The sequence below is a fragment of the Eucalyptus grandis genome, chromosome 11 (assembly GCF_016545825.1).
Source record: "Eucalyptus grandis isolate ANBG69807.140 chromosome 11, ASM1654582v1, whole genome shotgun sequence".
Taxonomy (NCBI): Eukaryota; Viridiplantae; Streptophyta; class Magnoliopsida; order Myrtales; family Myrtaceae; genus Eucalyptus; species Eucalyptus grandis.
The window spans coordinates 33906697-33932608 of record NC_052622.1 but is presented as its reverse complement, the minus strand read 5'-3'; the positions used below and the strand labels follow the sequence as shown (position 1 = coordinate 33932608).

Genomic DNA, 25912 nt, shown 5'->3' with positions numbered 1-25912 from the left:
GTGCTATAGTAACTTTTGCTTTAGGTCTATCTATCATCCCAAGAATTATAATTATAGTCTAAATCATTAGAGCTATATCTTGCAAGCCGTTTTTCCTCATAGAATTGTTCCATTCCAATGTCATCAAAGGATTCCCTTTGTGAGATCAGAACATCTCACAAACTTTGACTACTTAAGGCACGTTCTTCTTCATGAATCCCGAAGAGTCCCGGAGTGTCGACAAACATGACCCAGTTTGCTATTTGAGCATAATGGGAGACTGTGCTAAGGTCCATTTCAAGATATAAGGAAAAAAGTCACTGATCATAAGGATTTTGAGAGAGAGGATTTCTCCATTTGGCATAGGATGCCTGAGCATAGGATTCCTGAGAGGACTATACAAGATCGTTTATGTCTGTCATTTTTTGTTCTTGTAGTGGAGGTGTCCTTACTTGATTATGTGCTTACTTGAATTGCTCAAGTGCTTGTCTAGCTTCAAGTACAAGACCATAGTGGTCCCACGTGATAGGTATAAAGTAGTCATATACTTCTTAAAGAATGGTCTGGTTTTCTTAGCATAGGACTCTCTCCAATTCTCTATAATTATATTAGACAGATTCGATGCAATCAATAAATGATTTGTAGATATGAGTTTGTTGAAGATGTGATTGAGACTTATAGGCGATGGTTCTTACTCCTTCCAATGCATTGGTGAGAGTATCATTATGTCGCACAAAAGTTGGGCAACCTCGGATGAGGGTAGCGCAACCCAGGTGACCTCGACGAGGGCCGCCTAGTTGTGCAACTTGGATATAGGTCGTGCGTACCTTTGCGAAGAGCTACCCGAGGTCGCATGACTAGGCGGCCCTTGCCGAAGGTCGCTGCAACTTGCAGAGGTCACGCGACTAGCCGGTAATGGTTGCTGGGGATTGTTGTGACCATATTGGCCTCTCTCCAACCTGTCGACTCATCGTAGCCACACACAATCATGCCAATAAAAAAAAAAAAAAAAGCATGTAAGCCAAACCATAAGCCATTCGTGAGGATACAATCCGACAATCGTATGAACAACATGTAGAAAATTTATTCATATATACAACTAATCAATCAAGAAAAACGGATCCATATATGATTGTAAAACACCGAGACCAATAAATACAGCAAAATTAAAGCATACATGTTTGAGCCATTGCTTCATTTGAAGAAAAGTAGATCACTCTGACCATGAATGGACCTAGACTTAGAACCAGGGAATGAGAGTAAATTTACTGCAGGTATGCATCCCACAGCGGGCAAACAACCCTGTTCAAGCCCTTTAGGGACAGCCTTTTAGCAGGAAACCACTCAGCCCTTTAGTTCAGAGCCTAGAGACACTCAGAGATGCCAAGATGGAAACGTTTCTAACCTATTCAAGCTGCATTTCTTGAAGGATCCTACCAGGTCGGAGAAGAAGAGGGGTTTAGAAAGCCATGGAGAGATTTTCACAAAGCACATTTTTACTTGAGGACTCTCGCCCAAAACATTACACCCTCCTTGCCTTATATAGGCAATAAGAGGTCACAAAGACACACAGGACCTAGCTCACGGGTCCGGGTACAACAGGGGGTACCGAAAGGGAATTATTTGCACACTATGAATGTGGTATGTACCCAAACGGTACATTCCTAGCCTAGTGCTACAGTAAAAGTGAACAGCGATTTGCTACAGTGAAATTGTACGGATTCAACGGTCTCGTCCATCACGAGCATTGTAGCTACACACTGAGTCATCCGAATTGTCTTCTAGGAGATGTGCCTCGTACTTACTCAAGGGCTTCAAGGTCTTGGTGAGAGGATTTGGTTCGGTCTTGACGAGGATGCTTGTTCATGAGCCCAATGTGATGCTTCTTCTTTAGCCCCGTTTGTATTTTCATCTTCTTGAAGGTCGGGAATTCTTGGCCGAGGCCAATTGGATGGCTCGCATAGAAGGATGTGTCCATGCTTTGGAATTGTTCGTAGGGATCTTGGGACGAGGTCCTCCAAAGCGTGCATAGGGTCCTGGTGGGTGGACAATGTCATCTTCACTTGTCATTTCGTGGCTCTTGGGACGATGAGGCTTGTCAGTATTGTCCGAGTGCTTCCTTAACTTCAGTGCTAGGTCATAATGATCCCACATAGTGGGTGCATTATTCCAAATATCTTCGGGAATGGTCTTGTTTTCCCGGCACAGATTCTTTGGAGTTCTCGATATTCGTTTTCACGAGTCGAACAGGATCTAGGATAAGATTTGTAAATTCGAGCTTCTCGACCGCCAAGTTAGGTTTATAGGCTGTGGTTCCTATTTCCAAAGTGGTGCATTGAGAATGCTTCCATTATTTTTGCAAAAATTCCAAGGACGTCGAAAAAACAGGATGGTATGGACTTCGGGGTTTGGCGTCATCGATCTCGGTTCTTTTTCTAAGTCTTGTTTCCAACATGTAGGGGATAGAACCAATTTAGAAATTCTAAAAGATTTCTACCACATTCCTTTTCAATGTTTCTTCCGAGCAAGAATATCTTTGTGAGGTTAGCAATGAATCTTCTCGGTTGGGATTTCAAAAGCTATTAGATACTTATTGGTTAAGTACCATAATAGCGGTTTAAGCCTCTCAGAAAATCATCTTCCTTCCGAGATAAGAGGATGAATGAATGGATAATTCATATTTAACCCAAAAGGATAGAGAATCGAACCTCCATTGAATCTCGAATAGGTCCGTGTGGTTTTGCCACATGAGGTTCTCCGGAGTTCTCTCAAAGTAAGGTCGTTACTCGGATTTGCCGAATAATCTCCCGAGGGTATTTCCAGCTTTGTGAATCTTTGATGTTCTCGATTTTGTATTTTACTCCATGGTTGAGCATGTGGAAAGCAGGCCTTTTGATATACATGTTGATCTCGGGCTGGTGCCTTTGGCCTTGATAAGAAGTCGGCAAGTACATTCTTCTTTCCGGGAATATGCTTAGTTTTAAAGGAGTATTTTGAAAACCATTCAGCCCATCTAAGCAGTTGTGAATTTGGAATCTGCTTTTGTTTGAACTTGGTCATCTGAGGGAAAGATGCCATGTCTAATTCCACCAAGAAGTGGTGGCCAATGAGATGAAACTCAAACTTTTTGATTCCATTTTTAACTGCTAAGATTTCTTTGAAGGTGGAATGGTAATGCATTTCAGCTTGAGAAAACTTTCCACTCTTATGGGCACAGAGAAGTCTCTTACCATCAATTTCTTCAAAAGAACGGCTGCCCGTATTCATCACCGGCGTCGCCTTTGGAGAATCCGTTTGCTGTTGATGGTATTTGTAATGGTGGGAGATTCTACATAATTTCTTTGAGTTCAAAGAATCTTTGATCTCGAGTTTTTCCCAAGGTGGAAAATTCTTCTTTAGCATGGATTGTAAGGAATCGAAGCTTTGCAATATTTGGGACAAAAACCCGAGATAGTTAATTATCCCAAGAAATTGCTGGACTCGTTTGTTGTGAAGTTATCCCCGAGGAAACTTCAATAATTCTTTAGCGATATGTGGCCCCGTCGGTAATATGTACCTTTGTTAAGGTGCATACCAAGAAATTCAATTTACGTCTGGGCAATATTCATCTTCCTTTGCGAGAGCATAATACCATGCTTCTTACGATTTCGCAAACTGTTCAAGGAGTTGGCAAGTGTGACTTTCATCAAGACGTAGAGCAGAATATCGTCAATGTATACAAACTGCACTTGATAGAATTGGTTGGAAAATGCGACACATGGCCTTTTGGAAAAGGGATGGTGCTACCTTTAAGCCAAAAGGAAGAACTTTCCATTGGAAGTGTTGGTTAGGAATACGGAATCTGTCTTGGATCTTTTGTCTTCGGGATGGATGCCCAATTGCCAAAATCCGCTTTGAGGTCGAATTTGGAATAGATGTGGGCCTTGGTTAGACCACTAAAGAGTGAGTCTCTAGATGGTAAAGGAATTTATCATCTTGGAGGAAAAGATTGAGGGGTTGATAGTTGATTACCAATCTCATTTTTCCTCTATTTTGCTCGGCACGCTTATTGACATAAAGGCTTCACAAGCCCATTGTGAGTCGAAACTTCAATAAGGCCTTGTTGCAAAAGTTCCGAGCATTCCCTTTGGGCTAAACCCAAATGTTCTGGTTTCATTCCCATGTGGCTCGCCTTGGTTGGGTTTATGTCTTCATTTTTTTTTAAAGGAAGGCGAACAAAGAACTCCGGATTTTTCCATAAAGGATGAGAGCACTTTTGAGCAAATTCTGCATGGGATTCTGAACAAGATTCTAACAATTTTTGCATAATTGGATCTAGTAGGCTCATTTCAATGGAAAACAGTCTTTGGATATTAACAAACTCAGAGAATTGATCTTTATATCTAAGACCTTTTCCGAATGATGCGAAGTTTGGAGATTTGAGTCATTATATCCCACCCAATTATCGATCTTTATTGGGAAGGTTAGATCCAAAAATCTTTGCGGTTATGGAACACTCAAGGGAAAAACTGACACGATCAGAGTGGTTCGACATTTGTGGAGAAAGTATCTCCCCGACGCAGAATTGAAGTATCGGATGTAAGGGGTCCAAAATTCTTCATGAAGAATTTTAGTATCTAGGATAGAACAACTTGCTCCTGTGTCAATGAGAGCAATAACAGTGATAGGCTTAGCAAACTTTGATGTAAGGATTTTTACGGGGAAGTGTGGACAAAGTGAGTCGGCTCGAAAATATGTCAGTTTGGTTCTAGGGATGATGGTGATATGTGGAAAATCTCTTCGACTCGAGTCCGACTCGCTTTCCGGAAGTTTGGTAAGAGGAATGACACAAAGAGTTTGGTCGGATGGTTCTTCATCGGCAGAGAATAAGGATTCAATATCATCATTTTCGAGAGAAATACCTATTTCGTTCTCAATATGATGGATTAGATGATTCGACCTTTTCTCGCTTGAGGACAACTTTTGGCAAAGTGTCCTTTCGATTGCAAGTGTAGCAACGATTTGATTTCTTGTGGCTTGTGCGATCCTTTCTTTTGCGTAGGTATCGCCATTTCTTCTTTTCCGGAAATGCTTAGAGCCATGTTTGGATTTCTTTATCCAAAACTTCTTGTAGTGTTTCTTCTTCGAGAATACTTGCCACATGTACCATCACGGTCTTTCTTGGAGCATTTGATTTTCGCTTCGACGGAACAGCGGATTCAAGGCGCTTGTCATCTCGTGATATATGTCTCGCACCATCTTGCGTTTTAAGCATAATTCTTCTAGGCATAGATGGATTTCTTGCTGTATTTCCCCTAAGGGAATATCTTGTACCCGTCTTTGGTTTCCAAAGAACGATCTTTCAACCATCTGGGATAGTTCTTTCGGGATGGAAGTAAGGAAGACATGCTTCAAATTTGGGTCCGCTCCAACTTGATAAAAGGTTTGAAGCATTAATTTAAAATGCTTATCAAGATGTTTCTTCCGAGGGAGCAGCATCTTCTTTCAAAAAACTCTCTTCTTTTTATCTCTATGAGATCACCGGGTTTTCCCACAAAGACATGATATAAGAGAGTAAGGGCATGGCTGAAATTAGGTGACATCAGAAATGAATCTCGGTCCTCGTTTCAAAGTGATTGCCACCGTAACTTCAGGCTTCCTAAATCTTGTAACAAAATTGTACAAGACATCATTCATATCATGATTGGTGATAGACGAGTCTTCAACCATGTATGAAATTCTTCAAGACGTTGCGGCCATTTCTGGTAAGGAATGTCATCAATGGTGAAGAATTGTTTTGATGTAGTGGACACATGGGGAGTGGAGTTGCGAGTAGGATTGCTTGTCTGACCCATCTCCATATCAGAATAATCTGATTCCATGTCATCATCTGGTGGGTCGGCCATAAATATGGATGAAGTGACTGGTGCAACGGGGAGGGTATCGACTGCAGGAATTGAGAAGGATGAGGAGGAGGAAAAGGATATTGAAGACTCGTTTCGATCATGAGAAGTTTGCTCTACTGGGAGCAAAGTCTTGGGAGGATCAGGTTGTTCAGGCTGTTGGATAACAGAGTCAGGTTCCTGGGTGCCTAAATCCTTTAGAAAAGATTCTAATGGATTTGATAGCATCATCTGTTCTGGCCTTTCTCTTATAACAATGGAACTTGATTTTGTAGGCGATGCCTTTTCGGTGATGCCTTTTCTTTCCCCTATCTTTCTCGTAGGTTTTGATACGATTTCGTAAATTTGCCATATCTCGGTTCTCTTCTATAAGGATCTCGGTGGAATAGTGGCAAAAATGGAGGTTTGAGGTGGTGGGGGTAAATACCCAGTTTTAATAGGAGGTGCTAATGGGTCGAATGGTCTGAACCTTCCTTCTTCAAGAAGCTGGATTTGGGTTCTGAGCTTTTCTATTTCTGGCTGTGGACTTTCGAGATAATGGTACCCAAGATGTTGTCCTGATTCCAAGGCGTGGAGCCTTTTCTGGAATTCAGAAAGTATCTTCTTGGTACTTTCATTATACCTTCGGAGGTCTTGTTGCACACTTCCAATTTTGGAGTCAATTGCCTTGAAGGCATTGTTTTGTGCTAACATAGTCTCGATTGCCAATTTAGAACATGTATTCCGGCAAAGTTTTTTTTTCTCGTTTCCCCTGTTCATCTATATCGAGTGGGAGTAGGAATTTTAGGAACATGGCGATATCTCGCCATGAGGATCAATAAACTCTTCGCAAAGCGGGAATGAGAGTTTGGAACTTTCCTTGACAAGAGGAGGAAAGTCATCCCGAAACATAGCAATTGAAGAAGCGGATGGTACTTCTTCGGAATTTCGAGGGGGTAAGAATGCTTCTTAGCCCATTTAAGGATTGGCTTATAGAATGGAGAGAGGACTTGCTTCTTCCTGGGAGGAGATGGTGGTGGTGTTTTTGGTAGATCCGGTGAGTCTTGGGATGTAGTTTTAGACTCGGTGGTGGAGGTGGTGTATAAGAAACCATGAATTGGTATTTGTCACATTCACCAAGAGTATCAACGGAGGAATCTCCGTCTAAGTATCTTTGGAACATCTTATCCTTTGGCCTTTTCCGTCGAGGTGGGGATCTTGCAAAAGGATCTACCTCGTCAGGGGAATTTGTACAATGAGAACATTGACAAAAAGGATCCCAAAAACAATGACCATAATTATCTTTATAGTAATGAACAGGATGCCCATCACCATCAAAATGCCTAACATGCTTCTTTGGATCCGGCTCGGAAATAGATTGAGGAACACATGGTTCAATCATGAAGAGGGTTTGGAAGATAGAAGGACTTTCTTCCTTTTCCTTGCCAAATTTGATGGAAACAAAGTTCCATCTTTTTTTTTCCTTACAAACTCTGAGTCCGTAGACTGGAAAGGTTTGTTGTGCTGATGTAACTTTTCGTAGTTGGTATTAAAGCAACTGATAGATATAACCTATCATTTTATAAGCTAGAGAGGGGACCTAGCAAACCCTAATCAACAGCGTGTCAACTAGGCCCTTCCCATTACGGGCTTCAGTTAAACACAATTGCGTACACTTTACTGCTCAACTAGACCCGTTATTAATAGATGTCAATACCCAATTCAACAAATATTGGAATATTCATTAACCCGATTATTTAAAATAGAAAATCAATTAATTAATGTAAGCCCATATTATTAGACATTTTCAACATTCTCCCACTTGGGCTACATTAATTAACTTATTTTATTTTGAAAAAGATTTTATATTGAAAATGACACTATTGGGTTAATAACTGAAAATTTTGTTTTATGTGGCCACAATTTAAAAAAATAATATTCCAATAACGGCATCTCAAAACCAATCCAATCCTATATAGGACTATGGAGATCAATGTGTTAAGAAAATACCATTACACAAGACCTTCCATAATCACATATAATAAGTATTATATTTTCATGGATCATGGGCCTAGTAGTGTAGTAAGAAATAGTGCCAACATGTGATCAAAATATACACTATTTCTTATCGGTCCTCAATGCAATTTTTCAACAACATGAAACCGCATTAACGCAATTTCTAAATAACATGAAATTGTCATGGTGCAATTTCTAAACAACATGAAATTGCACAATTATGTCACAATCCAATATGAGATCTCATAATCAGTGACATCCAATCATCTTTAAACTAACATTTGTTTAAAGATACTGTTTTATACTTCCATTTCTTAGTCAATAAGAGAAATGATAACAATAGAATCAACAATAATAATCATTGAAAATAAATACTTTAACAAACATCATAAAAGCATTATCTGTTTGCATATAACTACAATAGCTAGAAAGACAAACTATACATAGCTCCCATTAACAAAAGAGATCAAAAGAACTCTTATACATGGCCTTTAAACAAAATGGGTCGTAAATCTTTTGTTAAAGGATCAACTAACATAGACTCAGTTTTGATATTTTCAATTACAATGTCTCCCTTTTGAGCAAGTCCTTAACAATATAATATTTGATCTCCATGTGTTTGGACGCATTGATAATCTTGTCATTCTTAAAATAAAACACAACTGTTGTCACATATAATGCAATAAGATCAATTATGGGCAATGAACAATTTAACAAAATAATTAGCACATCACAAACTCTCCTTTGGGTAGAGTGTATAATGCACAATTATTTTCCACAACATGAAGATTATGAAACGATAACAAGGAGAATTACACATAATTGTCAATGATCCATCCCCTTTGGGCAGACAAATCATTTAAATTATACATCTCCATGATATCAATATATAGAGACAATAAATGAGAATTACATATAATCTTCAAAGATCAATCTTCTTTGGGCAGACAAATCATTTAAATTATATATCTCCATTATCTCAACATAGAGGGGAATTACATATAACTCTAAAGAATTTATCCCCTTTAGGTAGATAAACCTTTTGAGTCACACATCCCCATCATTCATCTCTAATATATCAATAAAGAGGGGAATTACATGTAACTTTAAAAAATTTATCCCCTTTGGATAGATAATCTTTTTTTTGAGTCATACATCCCCATCTTTTAATTTTGGAATTTATCTTCATGCAATTTTCAAATTAATATACACAATAACCCCCTTTGGGTAGGTAATTATATATACTAATTTTTTATCAATAAGGAACTTCAACAATTTACAAACTTTAACAATTTGTAAATAATGTTCCATTTAATCAATGCCCAAAACTTCATCAAGCAATATGAAGCACTTTACAACATGTGTTTCCCAAGATCATATTGCATTTATCAAACAACAACTTTTGCCAAATCACTGAATTAACCCAACAAAAAAAAATATAGGTGCATCTAGCACTTCAGTTAACATGTTTTGTATTTAAGTTTAAATTACTCATGCACCAAATACCAAACAAAAACACCAAGCAGGAACTAAAATCTTTACAAGAAAAAGAATGGCGCCCAAGTTGCGTACTCGACCTCAACTAAAACATAATGAAGAACACTTTAAGTAAGCACTGTAACCAATTACTTCATACTGGGAAAACAACCCACCATTCTGTCACCTTTAGTCAATAGGTCATCATGTTTAAATTAATCAATAAAAGCCCCACCAGCAAATCTCAAGCACTCACGTCAAGTCCCAAGTACATATAGACAAGAGACTAAGACAAAACAGCAAATAGAAAAGTGAACGCTGATTCTGCAACAAGAATTGCAATATGTTATAAAAGAAAGCATCACTTCCACAAATTTTGGGCTCGAGATCCTAACTACCCATAGGCTAAGCTCTCCGACGATGGGCGACGGGAAGCAAGAAAAGTGCCTTATTTCTCAAATTAGCAACATATAAATAATTAGAACAAAGACACATCACTCAGTACTAAGGACAGAAGAGAGACATCAACAATCAACCAATGATACAAAAATCACTCCCACAGCTGGTGATCCCGCACAACACGTATGCAATGCAAATTCAAGATCATTCTCTAACTTTCAAATACCCCAACTGTACCTCACCGAGTTCAACTCTTGATATGGGTATAGCTAACTTGATCTATATTTTGTGAAAACCTTGTCAAAATTACATTTATTATAATCATATTTTTAAACTACCAGGACGAGGGCAATAAATTCCCAATATTGTTCAAGTTGTGTTGCATAGACATCAACGAAACTCTTTAACAACCAAAGTTTTATTCTTTCCTTTAGCTAATTGCTTCCCCTAGAGAGTAGAAAAAAACTTATGTAATAGACGAAAAACAGATCAACTAAGACCATTTATAAATAAAAGCATCTCCCAACATGTTGTTTTCCTATTTTCCCTTACTAGTATAATACAGACAAAGAGGTAAGCAAGAAGCATGTTTTCATGAAGAATACGCTCACGCTAGACTCCTAACACTACAATCCGATAGCCTTTCATCTTACGGTATATTGTAGCATGATCTTCTATCGTGAACAAAGAACGAAATAACCAAACACGATCAATATAAACACTCAAAACAACAGGAACAATATTAAAAAGGTTATCAGGTCACCGACGCAACATCAACACATTACCTTGGTAAATCATAAAGACCGAATTAAAGGGCAACCCAAATATATATATATATATATATATATATATATATATATATAATATTTTCTTACGAAAAAGCTATTAACCATCATCCAACACAACAACGCCCATCAACACCGCACCTCCCAACCGACGCACCCAAATGGCGAACCCGAACTGATCCTTCGCCGACCTATCCCCGCAACACGATCGCCAACACGATCGCGGGGAACGAATTCCCGCAGCCGCCTACCACCACAAAAATACAAATCTTCACAAACCCCCATCCTCCTCATCGCGAACAAATCTGGCATTGACTAGCGACTACGGGCGAACGCGCCACGGCAACAAAACAAAACCCCGAGAGGAGCAAGTTGATTGCGAAATCGGAGACAGACAAGCGAAAGAGCGTGCGTTGATCGCCAATTCATAATTCAAATGACAACGAAGGTAACGCTAAAATGTAACTTAAAATTATAGAACTTCTTCAATGTATAAACCATAGAATTTCAAATTTAAAATTCTCACTCGATTCTCAACAAAATCATACAAATTATATATGGTTGGAAAGATCTCGACATGTAGAAGAAAAGCCTAAGGTTTCAAGATCAATCGAGCAAAAAAAAAAAGAAGAAAAATCCACATGAAAAAATAATGCCCATATTCGGCTCAAAAAGAAAAATTTCAAATTTTGTTTATAAAAAAAAAAAAATGGGTTCTACAATCATATATGACTAGCTCTGATACCACATGTAGAAAATTTATTCACATATACAACTAATCAATCAAGAAAAACGAATCAATAGATGATTGTAAAACACCGAGACCAATAAATACAGCGGAATTAAAGTATACATGTTTGAGCCATTACTTCACTTGAAGAAAAGTAGATCACTCTGATAATCAAGGATCTATCGGAATGCCAGATTTTCCTCTTTATGACCTATTTCGATATAGCATATTTTAATGGGATTAAAGCAACTGATAGATATAACATATCATTTTATAGGCTAGAGAGGGGACCTAGCAAACCCTAATCAACAGCGTGTCAACTGGGTCATTCCCATTACGGGCTTCAATTAAACACAATTGCCTACACTTTGCTGCTCAACTAGGCCCATTATTAATAGATGCCAATACACAATTCAATCAGATCACTATATGGTTCAACAAATATTGGAATATCCATTAACCCGATTATTTAAAATAGAAAATCAATTAATTAATGTAAGCCCATATTATAGGAAATTTTCAACACAACATCCAAAAATGCTAAAGCATCATCTTTTGGGAATGACTCTCTACCCACACTCCACTTCTCAGCAACTTCCATACCCGGATGTAGGACTCGCCATCACATTTACTTTTTAGAGCATATATGGTTGCAATATACTTTGCAGCAAATCTGGCTCCACGGATGCATAAACTCCACTGAACCAACTAGACTAGATAGCCATCCCCTCACTTAAAAGGAATGCCGTCGGTGAACGCACGTATTACATGCATGTTTAGACAACAAACAAGGAACTCTCGGAACATTGGAAAATATCCATACCACGTTTCAGTGGCTTCAGTTAGATCACATTTTTGACCCGTGTACACAAATCCCATGCCAACTAGGGCAACGAAGCAAATCCATCCTCGAATCAGGGGATCAAAAAGGGGTAATACGTAGTTGTCGAAACGCTTTGAGTGTGAGAGAAGACGAGGTGCGCGAGAGGGGGGTCGCTATAATATATGGGCCATAAATCCAGCCCAAGATATTAATTAGTTAAGCCCAAAGCCGGGCCATGTCTCTTGCAAGCCCATAGGCCATCTTCATTCACCTTCTTCATTTGTCATTTGTTGCCACTCAAGTCAGTGAACAGAATGAAGACAAAACAGGGAGCTCGCGCAAGAGAAAGGAAAAAGGGGAAAATGGGAAAATTTTGGCATGCTCACGATCCGAACGACTCATCAAGCTGACTCAACTTCGTTTTGCAACGCTGGTAAGTGATCGAAGCCTCTAATTGTCTATTCGAAGGAATCGTTGCAATTAGGGCTTGAAATTCTGAATTCTTGGAGATTTGTGCAACAAAGTTTGATTTTTGAGTTACTGAACTGCGTATTTTTATAAAAATGATAGTTTAGGTTATTGTGAAATTGTAAGATTTTACGAATCTTAATTTGAGCTTACGGTTTGCCTAGAACGAAATTTTCAAGTTTGGCGCACGTTCTAGACATAATATTGAATAGTAACTTTGGGCCTGAATTTTAGCTATTTTCATTGAATTTTTGGGGCGACTTAGTTGGGTTTGATGTAATACATCAAGAGAGCTTTTTAAGGATTATAAGATGGCTCAAAACGGAATTTTGTAGAGGAAGTTATGAAGAAACGAAATTCAACACGCATGCCACACCTAGCGGACAACAATAAATTGCTACTAGATGCGAGCTTTTCTTTGGTGTGTAGATATCATTTTATCAACAAATAAGCATATTATAGTTGAATTGTTCATTGGAATATCATTTTATTCAATATTTTGATAATGTTTTCGTTAATTGTTAGGAGTTCAAGTGCGTCAGCTCGACTAAGCACCGTAGTTGGTTTTTGACTTTTTCCAGTGAGTGATACTAGTTCTTCTTTGTTTTTTAAACTTATGTTTTGAAAAACATTATGGATTATATATATGCTATGAGTTAATAAATATTATCTTTTGTTGTATAAAACAAAATTGAGTTTTCACTACCATTTTGTTGTTTGAAAGAGTTAATTGTCCTTTGATTTTGGTTTGAATGGTTGTTTGGAAATGGTTTGCGAAAACCTTTATGAAAGAATCTAGAAAATTGTGGTTCTTGAAGAATACTTTTATATTTATATATTAAATGCCCGAGTTATAAGATGACTCTTATTTTGATGTTGGATTACTGGATATTTGTGATTAATAATAGATACTCAATGTCTCTATGAACCTTGAGAGGTGTGTGAGTATGCACATATTAATCTAGGATATCCTAGGTAGAGACCTAATCAAGGGGGAATCTTGGTCGTCTTATTATGAGCATTACAAGTCATCATAGTTAGATATCTGAGCATGAATTGGTCAGTGGAATAGACCATTGACAGGTGATTTGAGCTTGGTTGATGGAATGAACCATTATGTGTAGTTTGATGAGATTAATCAATGGACCAGATCATTCACACATGCTTTTATGAGATTGATTAATGGACTAGACCATTGGTGTTTTGAGTAGTTGTTTTATAAATATATTATGGTAAAGCGAATTATGGTTGTGTTTTAAAAATGTATAGTGATTTCTTGATCTGGTTAGCAGAAATGTGTTACTCACCGATAGCTCACTTCTCTAATCTATTGCTTTTCAAGTTATTTAGTGAGCCATAAGTAGGTATGAGACTTTTTTGTGGTGGGGATTGTTGGTATGAGTTGTATACAGTTGATAAGTTTGCGAGCTAGTTTTTAATGAAGACGTATATATTGATTCCGTGGTTTATAGTAAATTATGTTATAGTAACCAAATACCCTTTTTTGTCAAAAATATATATATATATGTTGATATCAGGTTAAATTTTGGTTATGTTGAGACCGCGTCCTTTGATGAAATGATGATCGTGTTATGCCCTTATTCTTATTAAGTTGGGGTATGACAATCACAATCCTAAAGCTCCGCAAATCTAAAAAAGAGAATGAGAAAAGGAGAGATTCAAAACCTTTTTCAAGCATAAATATGTCATCATCAAATCGAAGAAAAAAGTGAACGAGAATTACTTGACGTAGAGAGAGAGAGAGAGAGAGAGAGAGAGAGAGAGAGAGAGAGATCAAATGAAGCTTGATCCAAGTAGAAGCGTATCAGGAATGTGGCCCTTGATTTCACACGAGGGCTAGGGTTCTCCTCCATCTACATTGACGCCATTGATGAATGCAAAGAAAGCACAACCGAGGAGAGAGAGAGAGAGAAAGAGAGAGAGTCAAAGTGCTTCTAGGTGGGAAAATGTGCATATGCTAATTGATGTTCCTAATGATTTGAGTTTTCATCAGGATAATTACACGAATAATCTAATGTCGATGCTAAATTTTGAATTTATTCAATATAATTTCTAAACATTAGTCAAATGTGCACTATCGTCTTGATCTTTTAATTTGTTTAATATGGTTCAAATTTTTAGTAAATGTTTAATATAATCCTTGAATATTTCCGTGTAGTTTAAAGATAATATTAAATATTTTCATATAATTCAAGGAATAAATTGAATAGATAAAAAGTTCAAGTAGCACATTACATAAATTAAATGTTCAAGGACATTGCACATTAGATTTGACTTTGGCGATCATGTTGAACAAATTAAAAATTTAGAGATAACATTAGGCATTGAGTCAAAGTTTAAGGATAATTTACGTTGTTTTTCCTTTTCATTATGAAAGGATTTTAATTGATGTGCCAAACAACTCAAGCATTTATTATGAAAGAAATGTTACGTGGGATTGATATTACACATGACCTAATTATCTAAATATTTACATTTCATATCATTAACATATTAATTTTGTAAATCAATCTTATTCTATTCAACATCGCTCGATTATTAGATCCTTCCTTTGATGCATTTCAAACATTGAATTGGGAGAAAAAATTCAACAATAGTGCTAAATAAGATTTTTAATTAATCTATATAGAGCAACTGATAATAAGATAGATCAAGTATGCATTCAACCCTCAGGAAGTCTAGGCGATATTTTGAATTTTCTCTCATTTTCTCATTCTCTTTCTCAATACATGAAAATGTCAGTTTCGCTTTATGTTAATAATTTTACTTCTATAAATCGCAATTTCTCCGAACATGCAATGAATCAATAGCACTTAGCAATAAATCGCAATTAGTAACATGTTTTCTAAGTGCGACTAATTTTATTTAAAAGTAGTAAGTTTGCTCCATCGGTTTCCTTCGTGGGGTATAATTTTTCTCAAATTCCTCATAGTTTAGTTGCACTTGTAGTTAGCAATTACAGTCGAGGATAGTAATTTGACTACAGATCGCGTGAGGTGAAAATTCTAATCACTTAACCATTAACCTAAATTTTCGTAAACATCATAGGGATAATTTTCCTGTAAGTCATAAAGAATGAAAGTAAATGTGCCTTCCGAAGGAAGTAATTTTCCTCAGAAACAATAGTTTACCAAAGACGAAGTCATTTTCCTTAAAAACAGTACTTTTCCTTTACGGGTCTATAATTGCCATTGTCGTTAGTAAATAAAGCAAGCGCTACTTTTTGACGATTGTAATTTGTAATCATCCTTACTTTTTGTAACTTGCAAACAGAGTCTTGTTGTAGCAATTTGACTTGTCATAATAAAATACAAAGTAAAGTTCTCGAAGATTTAATATAGGTTGCTAATTACTATGTAAATTCAAAATATTTAGAACATGATTGAATAAATTTGAACATTTAGAATTTGATTGAACATTGAGCCAAATATTTCAGGACTCTACAATTTGAAAATGAGTCAAGTTCACATAGAGGACCGTCTACAATCAGTTTTGACTTCAGAGTCGTGACATGAATGCTTAAGTGTATGCTCCTGCCTTGTCCAAGCACAAGGAAATTCAATACCCATTTAGCTGAACACTGTGGTAGAAGGTTGGGCCAAGGAAACTGATTATTTAACTCGGAAACACAATATGACTAACCTTTGCATCTAAAGCGACTCGAGCTTGACCATTTAGACAACTAAAATCATTAGGTATTATTGCTTATCAAGTGTTATCAGCGTTGTTGAAATATTCCATATCAATTAATGTAGGCCCCGTTTGGTTCAGCATTCCCAATGGGCTTTCAGCCCCGAAAGCTCATTGGGAAAAAATTTAGGTGTTTGGTTTAGCATTTGGAGGTGTGTTTGGCCAAATGCTAACCTTTGAAATCTTGAAAGCCCAAAGCAAGTGGGGACCTACTTTGGGCTTTTAGCATTTCGAAAATGCAAGTCCATCTTTATTATTCATTTGTTGACTTCTTTTTCTTTTTTTTTTTAAACCGATCATCTTTTCCACACCCTAAACGCCGTTAATCGGTGATGAAATTTCATCGGATTTCATTTTTATTTTTGAAAAAAATAATAACCCCTTTGCAAATGTTGGGTTCACATTTTTCTTTTTTATCTTTTGACAATTAATAGCTCAACTTTTTATCAATACATTAGAATGATAATTAATTAACGAAGATGATTAATACTACAATAATTAAAAAAATTATTCAAAGTTGAAAACAAACCTAAAAGAATCATAAGTCAAACGTTGAGCTTTGCATCTAATCTATAATCAAATTCTTAATATAATTTTTAACTAAATTTACTAATATATATTTTTACATTATTCTCAACATGAAAATGTAAAATATTATATAGTCATTGTTTCTTTTTTGTAATTTTAAAAATACTAAAACTAAAAAACTTAATTTGGTCACACTAAAGTGCTTTTCAAGTATATGTTTATCAAACAGTTTTGTATTTCCCTAATTTTTTAGTTATAGTTTACCAAACAGTCTAGCATTTCGAAAAATCCATTTATCTCAAAAGTATTTGCATTCTTCCAATGGCATTTTCCCAAAACCAAACCAAACAGGCCCATGATTGATCTAAAACTCAAGTCGCATTTATAAACGTCAAGTTTCCTAGATCAACATTGCATTTCAATAGGAGGGAATGAGCGAAATAAAATCAGAGCCAGGGGCAAGAGAGACTAGACACTTACACAGCCATGTACACATATCACAAGGGGCAGCCCTGAATTTTGGATTTGTAACGTGTCTTCTGCTAGGATGATCAATCATTTCCAACAACTGTTGCTAAATCTTGCATCCCATGGAGCACCAAACGCAGAGGGTAATGATAATGGCATATTTCATCCAAAAACAATGACTAAACACGACACAAGAATATAAGGACCCAAGTGGGGAATCGAACTCAACCGCTTTAGACCAGTATTAACAAGCACGGTTTCTCTAAAGAACTGGTATAAGATTCAGTTGCGATTACACATTTCGCTGGGTTTATCTTTGTCTTTGGTAAGGAATGGTGAATCACTTCCAAAAACAAGTACAACATTCATACCATGGAGCAGCAAATTGCCAAATACAGAGAACTGATAACAATGGCCTGTTTTACTTAAAAGTAAAATCGGACTTCTTTTCCTGGTCAAAGATTTACAATCTAGCTGAACCAGCAGATAAAGCATGATTGATGAGCTCCCTTCTCAAGATCTTTCCCGCAGGATTTTTGGGGATGCTACTGATAAAAGCGACACGCCTTATCTTCTTGTATGGAGCGACCTGCGAATCCAGTTTAACGTAATCAGAGAATAGAGTAGGGTTGTCTATGGGTTTGGACCAGGCTGAACACACTGCAAATTCGCTCTGTGCTACTTAAATGGAACAAGTTTTCTGATTGAGCTATGTTACCCAAGTAAGCTATAGCAAGTGAAACAAAGGTATAGTACAAACGACCACGCCCATTTTGTTGGATAGAGCTAGTAGCACTGACAGCTCGCCGAAATGTTAAGACAAATTGGGGTTAAAGGGGAGGAAAGAAGAACATTAGCAGCATGGACTAGAACAAGGGTTGGAGCAGATGCTTTCTTAGGCGATATTAAGACTCGTTGGGGTACTCGACCAATTGCCCTGCATGCTGTTAAGAACACCAGGTGCCCAGCAAGTCAGTGATTGGGAATCAAATAGTGTCCCCTATCATATCGAGAAATATAAAGTCATAGTTTTTCTCATAGCCAATGATTAGGTGCCTCAGCGTTTGCATTTAGTATCTTCAGGACATCAACTCCTCTATTTCCCTGGGAAAATCTAAAAACTGAAGAAGTCTTCCAAAACAGATGAATCCAGGAGGACCATACCTGTTCAGCAATGAAATCCATGATTTCAGATTCTGCAACGCATGCACCAGGCTTCCTCACCACGAAAGCCATTGGAACCTGCCCTGCCTCTTCATCAGGATACCTGATCCCAAGCAATACACTTGGATTAGTCTTGTTGGTTTCTTACGCAATGAGCCACTTAGCCAAAAAGAAGGCACATTTATGGATCTCACAACATGCCAAAGTTTGACGAGTCCATTATAAGCAGATAAAGAATTGCCTCAAAAGTAAATGCGATCGCAATAGTACATCTTCTGTCAATCATCATTCCGCACAATGGAAGGATAACTCTCGACCTTTTAAACATCGACTCACCAATACTTTGCATGTCCTCCAAGTAATTAAAAGGTCAGTGAATGGTAAATAAAAATAAAATGAGACTTTTTGCTCATGAAAACTCTATGCATCCATGTTTGACCCCAAAAAAAAAACTCTCAATGCATCTATGAAGGTCATAAGACAAGCACTGGAGCATACGGTATCACTGCAGCTTCCGCAATTTGTTGATGAGATTGAAGTAAATGCTCCAATTCAGCAGGTGGAACCTGTAGGATGGGATGAGATTGAGATGACAAAATCTGATTATGGAAAAATGTGAAGCATCAGATTTCACCAGCAAAAGATTCCTTATGATAGCAGCTACCTGATACGCCTTGTATTTTATCAATTCCTTTAGCCTATCTACAATGTAGAGGAACCCCTCTGAGTCAAAGTAACAAAGATCGCCAGTTTTTAGCCAACCTTCAGGATCCAATGTCTCAGCCGTTGCCTTTTCATCTCCAACATAACCTAAATGGAATCAGGAGAGATTCAGAACATCTGAGTTTCACAAGTGACACGTGAAGCTCAAAGAGGAGTTCCAGCAGTGAAATGAGAAATCCTTATGCAGGAAGCAGCATAGTAATTGACGATGTCTGAGGAAACCAGGATATCTAATTTTGTACTGCAATTTTTGTAAGCAAGTCAGTGTTTCAATAGAAAGACGGGCATTTCCTAACTTGATGGTGCTTGAACAAAATGTGCAACAGATCTCCAGATAGGTTTTCTTCACAGATTCCAGAAGGAAAGCAATCCAGGATGAGAGTTTGTGGTATGACTATTGACCTTTCATGATGGCTGGGCCATGCAGCCACAATTCGCCTTTGCAGCCAGGAGGTAGAGCTTCTCCAGTAACAGGATTGACTATTTTGGCTTCCATATACTCGGCAAGGCGACCAATGGAGCCGTATTGCTTGGTCTCATCAGGCCCCATCATCCTACTTCCTAAGAGGCTCTCTGTCAATGCATAACCCTGAAAAATTCATTTGGACATGTCAATGTAGAAAAAGCCATCAGTCATTTACATCTATTGATCTTTTGCATCCATCAACTCAAAACTATGTGCCCGTATCTACTTCCTCATGTTCTTCAATTCTTTCATGTTGTCGTCATCCAAATTTCTAGCACAGCACTATCATGGTACGCATGCGGTACCTATGGGGGTAAGCCTATGAGTACCAAATTGAGTTATAGTGTAATTCAATGAACGTAATGCACCTTTTGATTGATTGTTGATTTAATGTATCCGATGCAACAATTTTATCTTAAGATCCATCGTCAGGCAATTTCAGATTGAGGTCATATAATGCAGTTATCTTAAGATCCATCGTCAGGTAATTTCAGATTGAGGTCATATAATGCAATCAGTTATGCAGTGCTCATCACTCATTGGTGGGATAAGAACACTATAAGTGCCATAACTTTCATATAAGACTCACTTAACTGCCGTAACTTTTTTTTCGACCACTCAAGTGTGATAACTTCAAAAAAGAAAAACATTCACTTACGTACCGTAACTTTCATTGATCACTACCAAAACTTCTTAAAAACATTCACTCAAATTCTAGAAATCTAACATGGCATAACACTATGGTGAACGTTTTTAATAATTTTTGCACTCAATTGATCAATTGAAAAGCAATATGACACTCAAGTAATTGGGAAAAAAAAGAAGAGAGAAGGTTATTGAGTGCCATATAGTTAAAAAGTCCTACTTACAAAAAAAATAAAGAAATCATGCCCAAGCATTTTGGCATGTAAGTAATTGGTCCAGTACTAAACGATCTGGGGCTTAAGACTTTAGTTTGGTTTTTGCCTGTACATTAAAAATACCGGTAATTCCTTGCATATCCCACGAGTTTTGGCATAGGGATTTCACCTTTCGACAGGATTGAAACAAATTTAGTAAATATGCAAAAACTAATCTTTGTCACCTTGACATAGCATGAAATGGAGGAAAACAAGTATCGTGTTCTATATGGATTACCAATGATGTCCAAAGCCAGCAGTGATTTTAGGTCAGTTTTTATTTTCATCGAAGTCAGCCATTTCTTTTTCGGGATTAAAATTAAGAATTAATATCAAGAAGAATCTCAAACTTGTATGTCTGTGACAAAATTTGCCAAAAATTAATTTTTTTACCCACCAAAAAACTCGAACGGGTCATTTGTGACAAATTTGCTATCTATTAATTTCCGTTAAATTAAATTAATATAACTAAACACCACAAATTGGGATCGGAGGACAAAATTCAAAACCAGTATACCCCTCAATTGTTACATGTCATTTACCTCAATAATTTAATGGTAAAATATAATAGACACTAATATCACGAGTATACTAGTTTCGGATTTTTTGTGGTCAAAAAATTATTTTAAGGCAAATTTATCTTTTTGTATTAATCCTAAAATTAAAGGGCTAACTATTTTTTTGGCCAAATAAATTACAAAATATGGAAGTTATGTTTGTTTTAATATCTTTTAACACTAATGGCATTTTACCTGCACCAGCTCCACGTTAGGGAATTGCTGCTGGAACCGCTGGGAAACCTCCTTCCCAAGCGGCGCTCCGCCGCACATGACGGTGCGGAGTGAGCTGAGGTCATACTTCCCCGATCAGCTCCGACTTCACCAACGCTAGCACGACCGGCGGCGACACCGGCAACAAGCCGACTCTATACTTCTCCACGGCCTTCAGCATGGCCTCAAGCTCGAACTTCCCCATCAAAACCACGGTCGCCCCCATCCCAAAGGCTCTCAATATCGACGCAAAACCATACACGTGGAACAGGGGAAGTGGAAACAGCCAAACGGGCTTTGGGCCTGGCTCGGGTTGGCGAGCGCCGGCGACCCCCGCGATCATGTTTCCGTGGGTCATGAGTACGCCCTTGACCCGGCCCGTCGTGCCCGAAGAGTAGAGAATCGTCGCGGGGTCGGCCTGCGTGACCCGGTTGACATTGCGGAGAACGGGATCGGTCTCCTTCAGGCCGGTCCGGGACAAAACGGACTCGAACTCGGGCGAGTCGATGAGGATGGTGCCGTGCCTGAGCGTAGGCAGCTTGAGCTGCTTGGGAGGTGACGAAAGCGAGGACGGGCTTGCTGAGCCCGACCAGGTGGCGGATCTCGGAGGCGGAGCTCAGGGGGTTCGCCGGGGACACGACGATGCCGAGGGAGAGGAGAGTGAAGTAGATGACGGGGACGTGGAGGGAAAATGGCGGGAGGACGAGGACGACGTCGTTCTTGGAGAGGGAAGGGAAGCGGCTGACGAGGAAGGACGAGAGAGCCCGGCATTGCGAGATGAAGCGCGGGTAGGTGACCCGGTGGCCGGTGGCGGCGTCGACGAGGAACGGCGAGGAGGAGGAGGAGGAGGAGGAGGGGAGGATGGAGAAGAGGAAGTCGGTGAGCGAAATGGGGAGGGAAGGAGGAGGGAGAGGGGACGGAGGGCCTGAGGCTGCGGAAGGTCCTGGTTTCGGCGCAGAAGCCATTGATGGGTTCGACTTCTTTGGTGCGGTGACTAGTTTCAGACATCGTGAAATGATGAAGATGAAGATGAAGATGGCGACGGCGACTGCAGTGCTCGGTATCTCCCGTCTTTTCAGAGACTTAAAAAGCACGAGATGATATGACTAATGAACAAAGTGCAATTCTCGATGACTAACCACCATTCCTCACTTTTCTTACGGCGTTCATAGCAGAGAAGCTGACAGGTGACGACCATGCGCTCTCCCTGTGATAACGCTTGGCATTAAAAGCGTGGAAAGCTTTCCTTTCATTAGAAAGTACCGACATTTTTCGAAAATTTTCGTATCACATCCAATATTTTGACATGCTCCGACTTGCAATTAATGGATGTCAAAAATTCGGTACGTAATTAATTTTCTTTATATATTCTGACGTGCAAATTCCAAATTTCAATACGCAATTCCAACATACACAAATCAATTTAAAAAATTTCAATAAATAAAATATCAAAATGTAAATTCGTAAAGAAAAATAAAAATAAAATAAAAGACTTATTGTTATATTTAATGGTAGAATGTTGATTATTTTCTTTTCAACTTATTGTAGTAAAATGTGAATTGTTTATCTTTTCTTCCTCCAAATTCGTGAATTATAGAAATGAAATGTAATTGAATTTATTAAATTGAAACAATGAATAATATTAACATTAATATTTTTAGTGTAAATCCATTATAATCTCTTCTATTATTATTTATATAGAAAAATAAATTTAATATATAAATACATTCTAATGTATTGAAATTCTCTATTTTTTTAAAAATGACGTATCGACATATCATGTTGTATATCGATATTGGTGCTACTTAGCACTTCACACAAAATGCTTGAGAAATCTTGTCATAGGCAGTGAAAGGAAATTGGGTAAAAAATGATATGATTTTACTAGCACAACAATTTTTAAGCTATTGTGAAAATAAGAATTTGTCGTTAACAAATTCTTTAAAAAGCTTGCAACAATTTATAATTATTTATTTTTCAATTTTTTGTAGTCCAAATTGTTATTTTCATAATAAATCAAATATTATCATCCAATCATTTCTTAAAATAATAATTCAGATAAAAGAAATTTTCTTTCGTGGAATCGAAAGTCGTCAAGTCATAAGTAAAAGTCTCGCCTCGAATGGGCTCTATTTGCTCTTTAACATCGATTATGAAGCTCGAGGGGCTAATGTTTGAAACAAAAATTGGTGGGGGCATTCTAGGCCAACCGACGACTCTCCACGTTAGCAACATTTGCATGTTTTCTGTACCTTTCAACGCGATTGCTTCTGTTCTTGGATGGTCTGAAAGTTGGATCCACATGAAGCACGCCAGCAAAGACGGGGCCAATTTTGTTTTAGCCAGAAACGGGAGGGAAAGAAAAGGACATTGGGTTTCGTAGAGTTCTTTTTTTTATAACAGGGTTTCGTAGAGTTCATTAAACAATCGAGTGGCCAACCAGATTTTTTTTTTCTTTTTTGGGTCGAAGGGGACTGCTGGGTTTGGTAGACATGGAGTAACGTAACGTTTACTCCCGTCCCATCCACGTGAAGCACGACCTTCTTTAGTTGCTCGACTAGGCTCCTCTATGACTTAGGAGAACCCCTAATATGCATAGGATTGTATCTCGCGTGGGAAAGCGAGGAGTTCAAGAAAAGCTCAAGATCAATAACTTAAAACTAGTAATAACACTAATAAATATCGAATGTTAATTTAGTGAACTGATTTGATCGATTCGCATTGGGTTTTGACTCTACGTGAGTTTTGACTCGACTTGCCTTGACCAAAACCGACGATATTCATCATCGGATTATTTGCCTTATGTAAACATACTTACATAATCACTTGCTTAGATTATGTATTGTACTTTCTGTGAATGGAAAATCTTAACGAGGGATGAAGGTTTTGAACCTTGTATTCGCTCTTTAAATTTTTCAATTAGGAACACGAGAATATTCTTTAACTTGAGATTGAAATTAGATCTGAGCCTAATCGAATATACATGCCCTTAACATGAAGTTTAGTCAACCCGATTCTTTTAGTTAGTTCCAAATCACCTCTAGAAGCCAATTCCAATGCATTACAAGCCTAAATCTATGAAAATACCAATATTGTTCACCGATGAGAAAAGTACCAAAAAAATCATAAATCAATTACATTAATATCAATTCAGCTCCGAACCTTTCAATTTGACTAATTTAATTTTAAATATTTTTCATATTTTGTCAATTAAGTCAATCGACTAATTTTAGACTGGAAATTACTGATATTAATGTCGACTCTCTGCTACATAAAATAGTTGGCGTCCACCTCAATAAACTTCAACTTAAATTGATCGAATGGACTTAATTAATAAAATATGAAAGATTTTAAAACTAAATTAATCTAATTAAAAATTTCTAGAGAGAATTGGTACCGATGTTTATTTTTTACGTACATTTCTCGATTGCAGAAGATCTATTTTATGATCCACAGAATCGCTTGAATCCCGAAGCAAAAGCACCTCACTGCACTGAAAACGACAGAAAACAAGGTGACTAGACGGACATTAATGTGGGACCCCGAGAATGATCCGTTTGATTTCCTGTCAATAGATATCGATTAAATAACTTGGTTCACCTCTCGCAGGACAGAAAGCATGCATTATTGAATCTTCCCCGAGCCCACAACCAATTATATGACAGGGACCCGAAAACCCAGCAAACCACCTAACTTAAAATCGCTATATTAAAGTTAAATGTGCAATATTATCCTTAAAATTTTAATTTATTTAATGTGATCCGATTTTTTTTAAATAAATGTACAATACAATTTTTGAATATTTTCATATAATTCAACAATAGTATTGAATATTTTCATATACCAAAAATTTAATGATCACGTTGAACAAATTTAATGTTCAAAGACGACATTGCATATTAGACTAAAATTCAATGATCATATTGAATAAATTAAAAATTTATGGATGACATTATATATTGGGCTATAGTTAAGAGATAATTCATGTTGCTTTCCCTTCATTATGAAAAGATTTTAATTGATGTGCCAAACAACTCATGTATTAATTTTGTAAATCATACTCATTATATTCAATATCACTCATTTATTAGATCCTTCCAATGTAGACAAGTAAAATAATATGGTATTATTGATTATCAAGTATTATCAGTGTTGTTGAAATATCCCATGTCACTTGGCATGGACAGCTATACACTCCTTACATACAGGTGATCCAAAAGCCATCGCATTTTTAAGCATGTCTCTCTTACCGCAAAAGTACATTTCGATACAAGGGAATGAGCAAAATAAATTCAGAGCCACGGGCAAGAGAGACTAGACAATTACACAGCAATGTACACATTCCCAAGAGGCTGCCCCGTATTTCGGATTCAGGTCGTCTTCCGCTAGGAATGATCAACCATATCCAACAACTGGTACTGCATAGTGCATCCCATGGAGCACCAAACACAGGGTGATGATAATGGCATATTTCATCCAAAAAAAAATGACAAAACACAACACAAGAATATAAGGACTCAAGTGGGGAATCGAAGTCAACCACTTCAGACCAGTATTAACAAGCACAGCTTCTCCAAAGAGCCAGTATAAGATTCGGTCAGGATTACACATTTCGCCTGGTTTATGTTTGTCTTCGGTAAGGAATA

At 37.6% G+C, this 25912-nt stretch overlaps 1 protein-coding gene across 1 annotated transcript; it reads right to left on the bottom strand.

The window, feature by feature from the left end:
* Window positions 1-17488: 17488 nt before the first annotated feature.
* On the bottom strand, window positions 17489-22463 carry LOC104426179 (4-coumarate--CoA ligase-like 9). The gene is given in 8 exon segments (XM_010039140.3): window positions 17489-17833; window positions 18409-18511; window positions 18907-18974; window positions 19073-19218; window positions 19534-19720; window positions 21249-21362; window positions 21364-21817; window positions 21819-22463. Coding segments are annotated over 8 exon segments (1611 nt in total). The 5' UTR covers window positions 22232-22463; the 3' UTR covers window positions 17489-17707.
* Between the last annotated feature and the right edge of the window lie 3449 nt (window positions 22464-25912).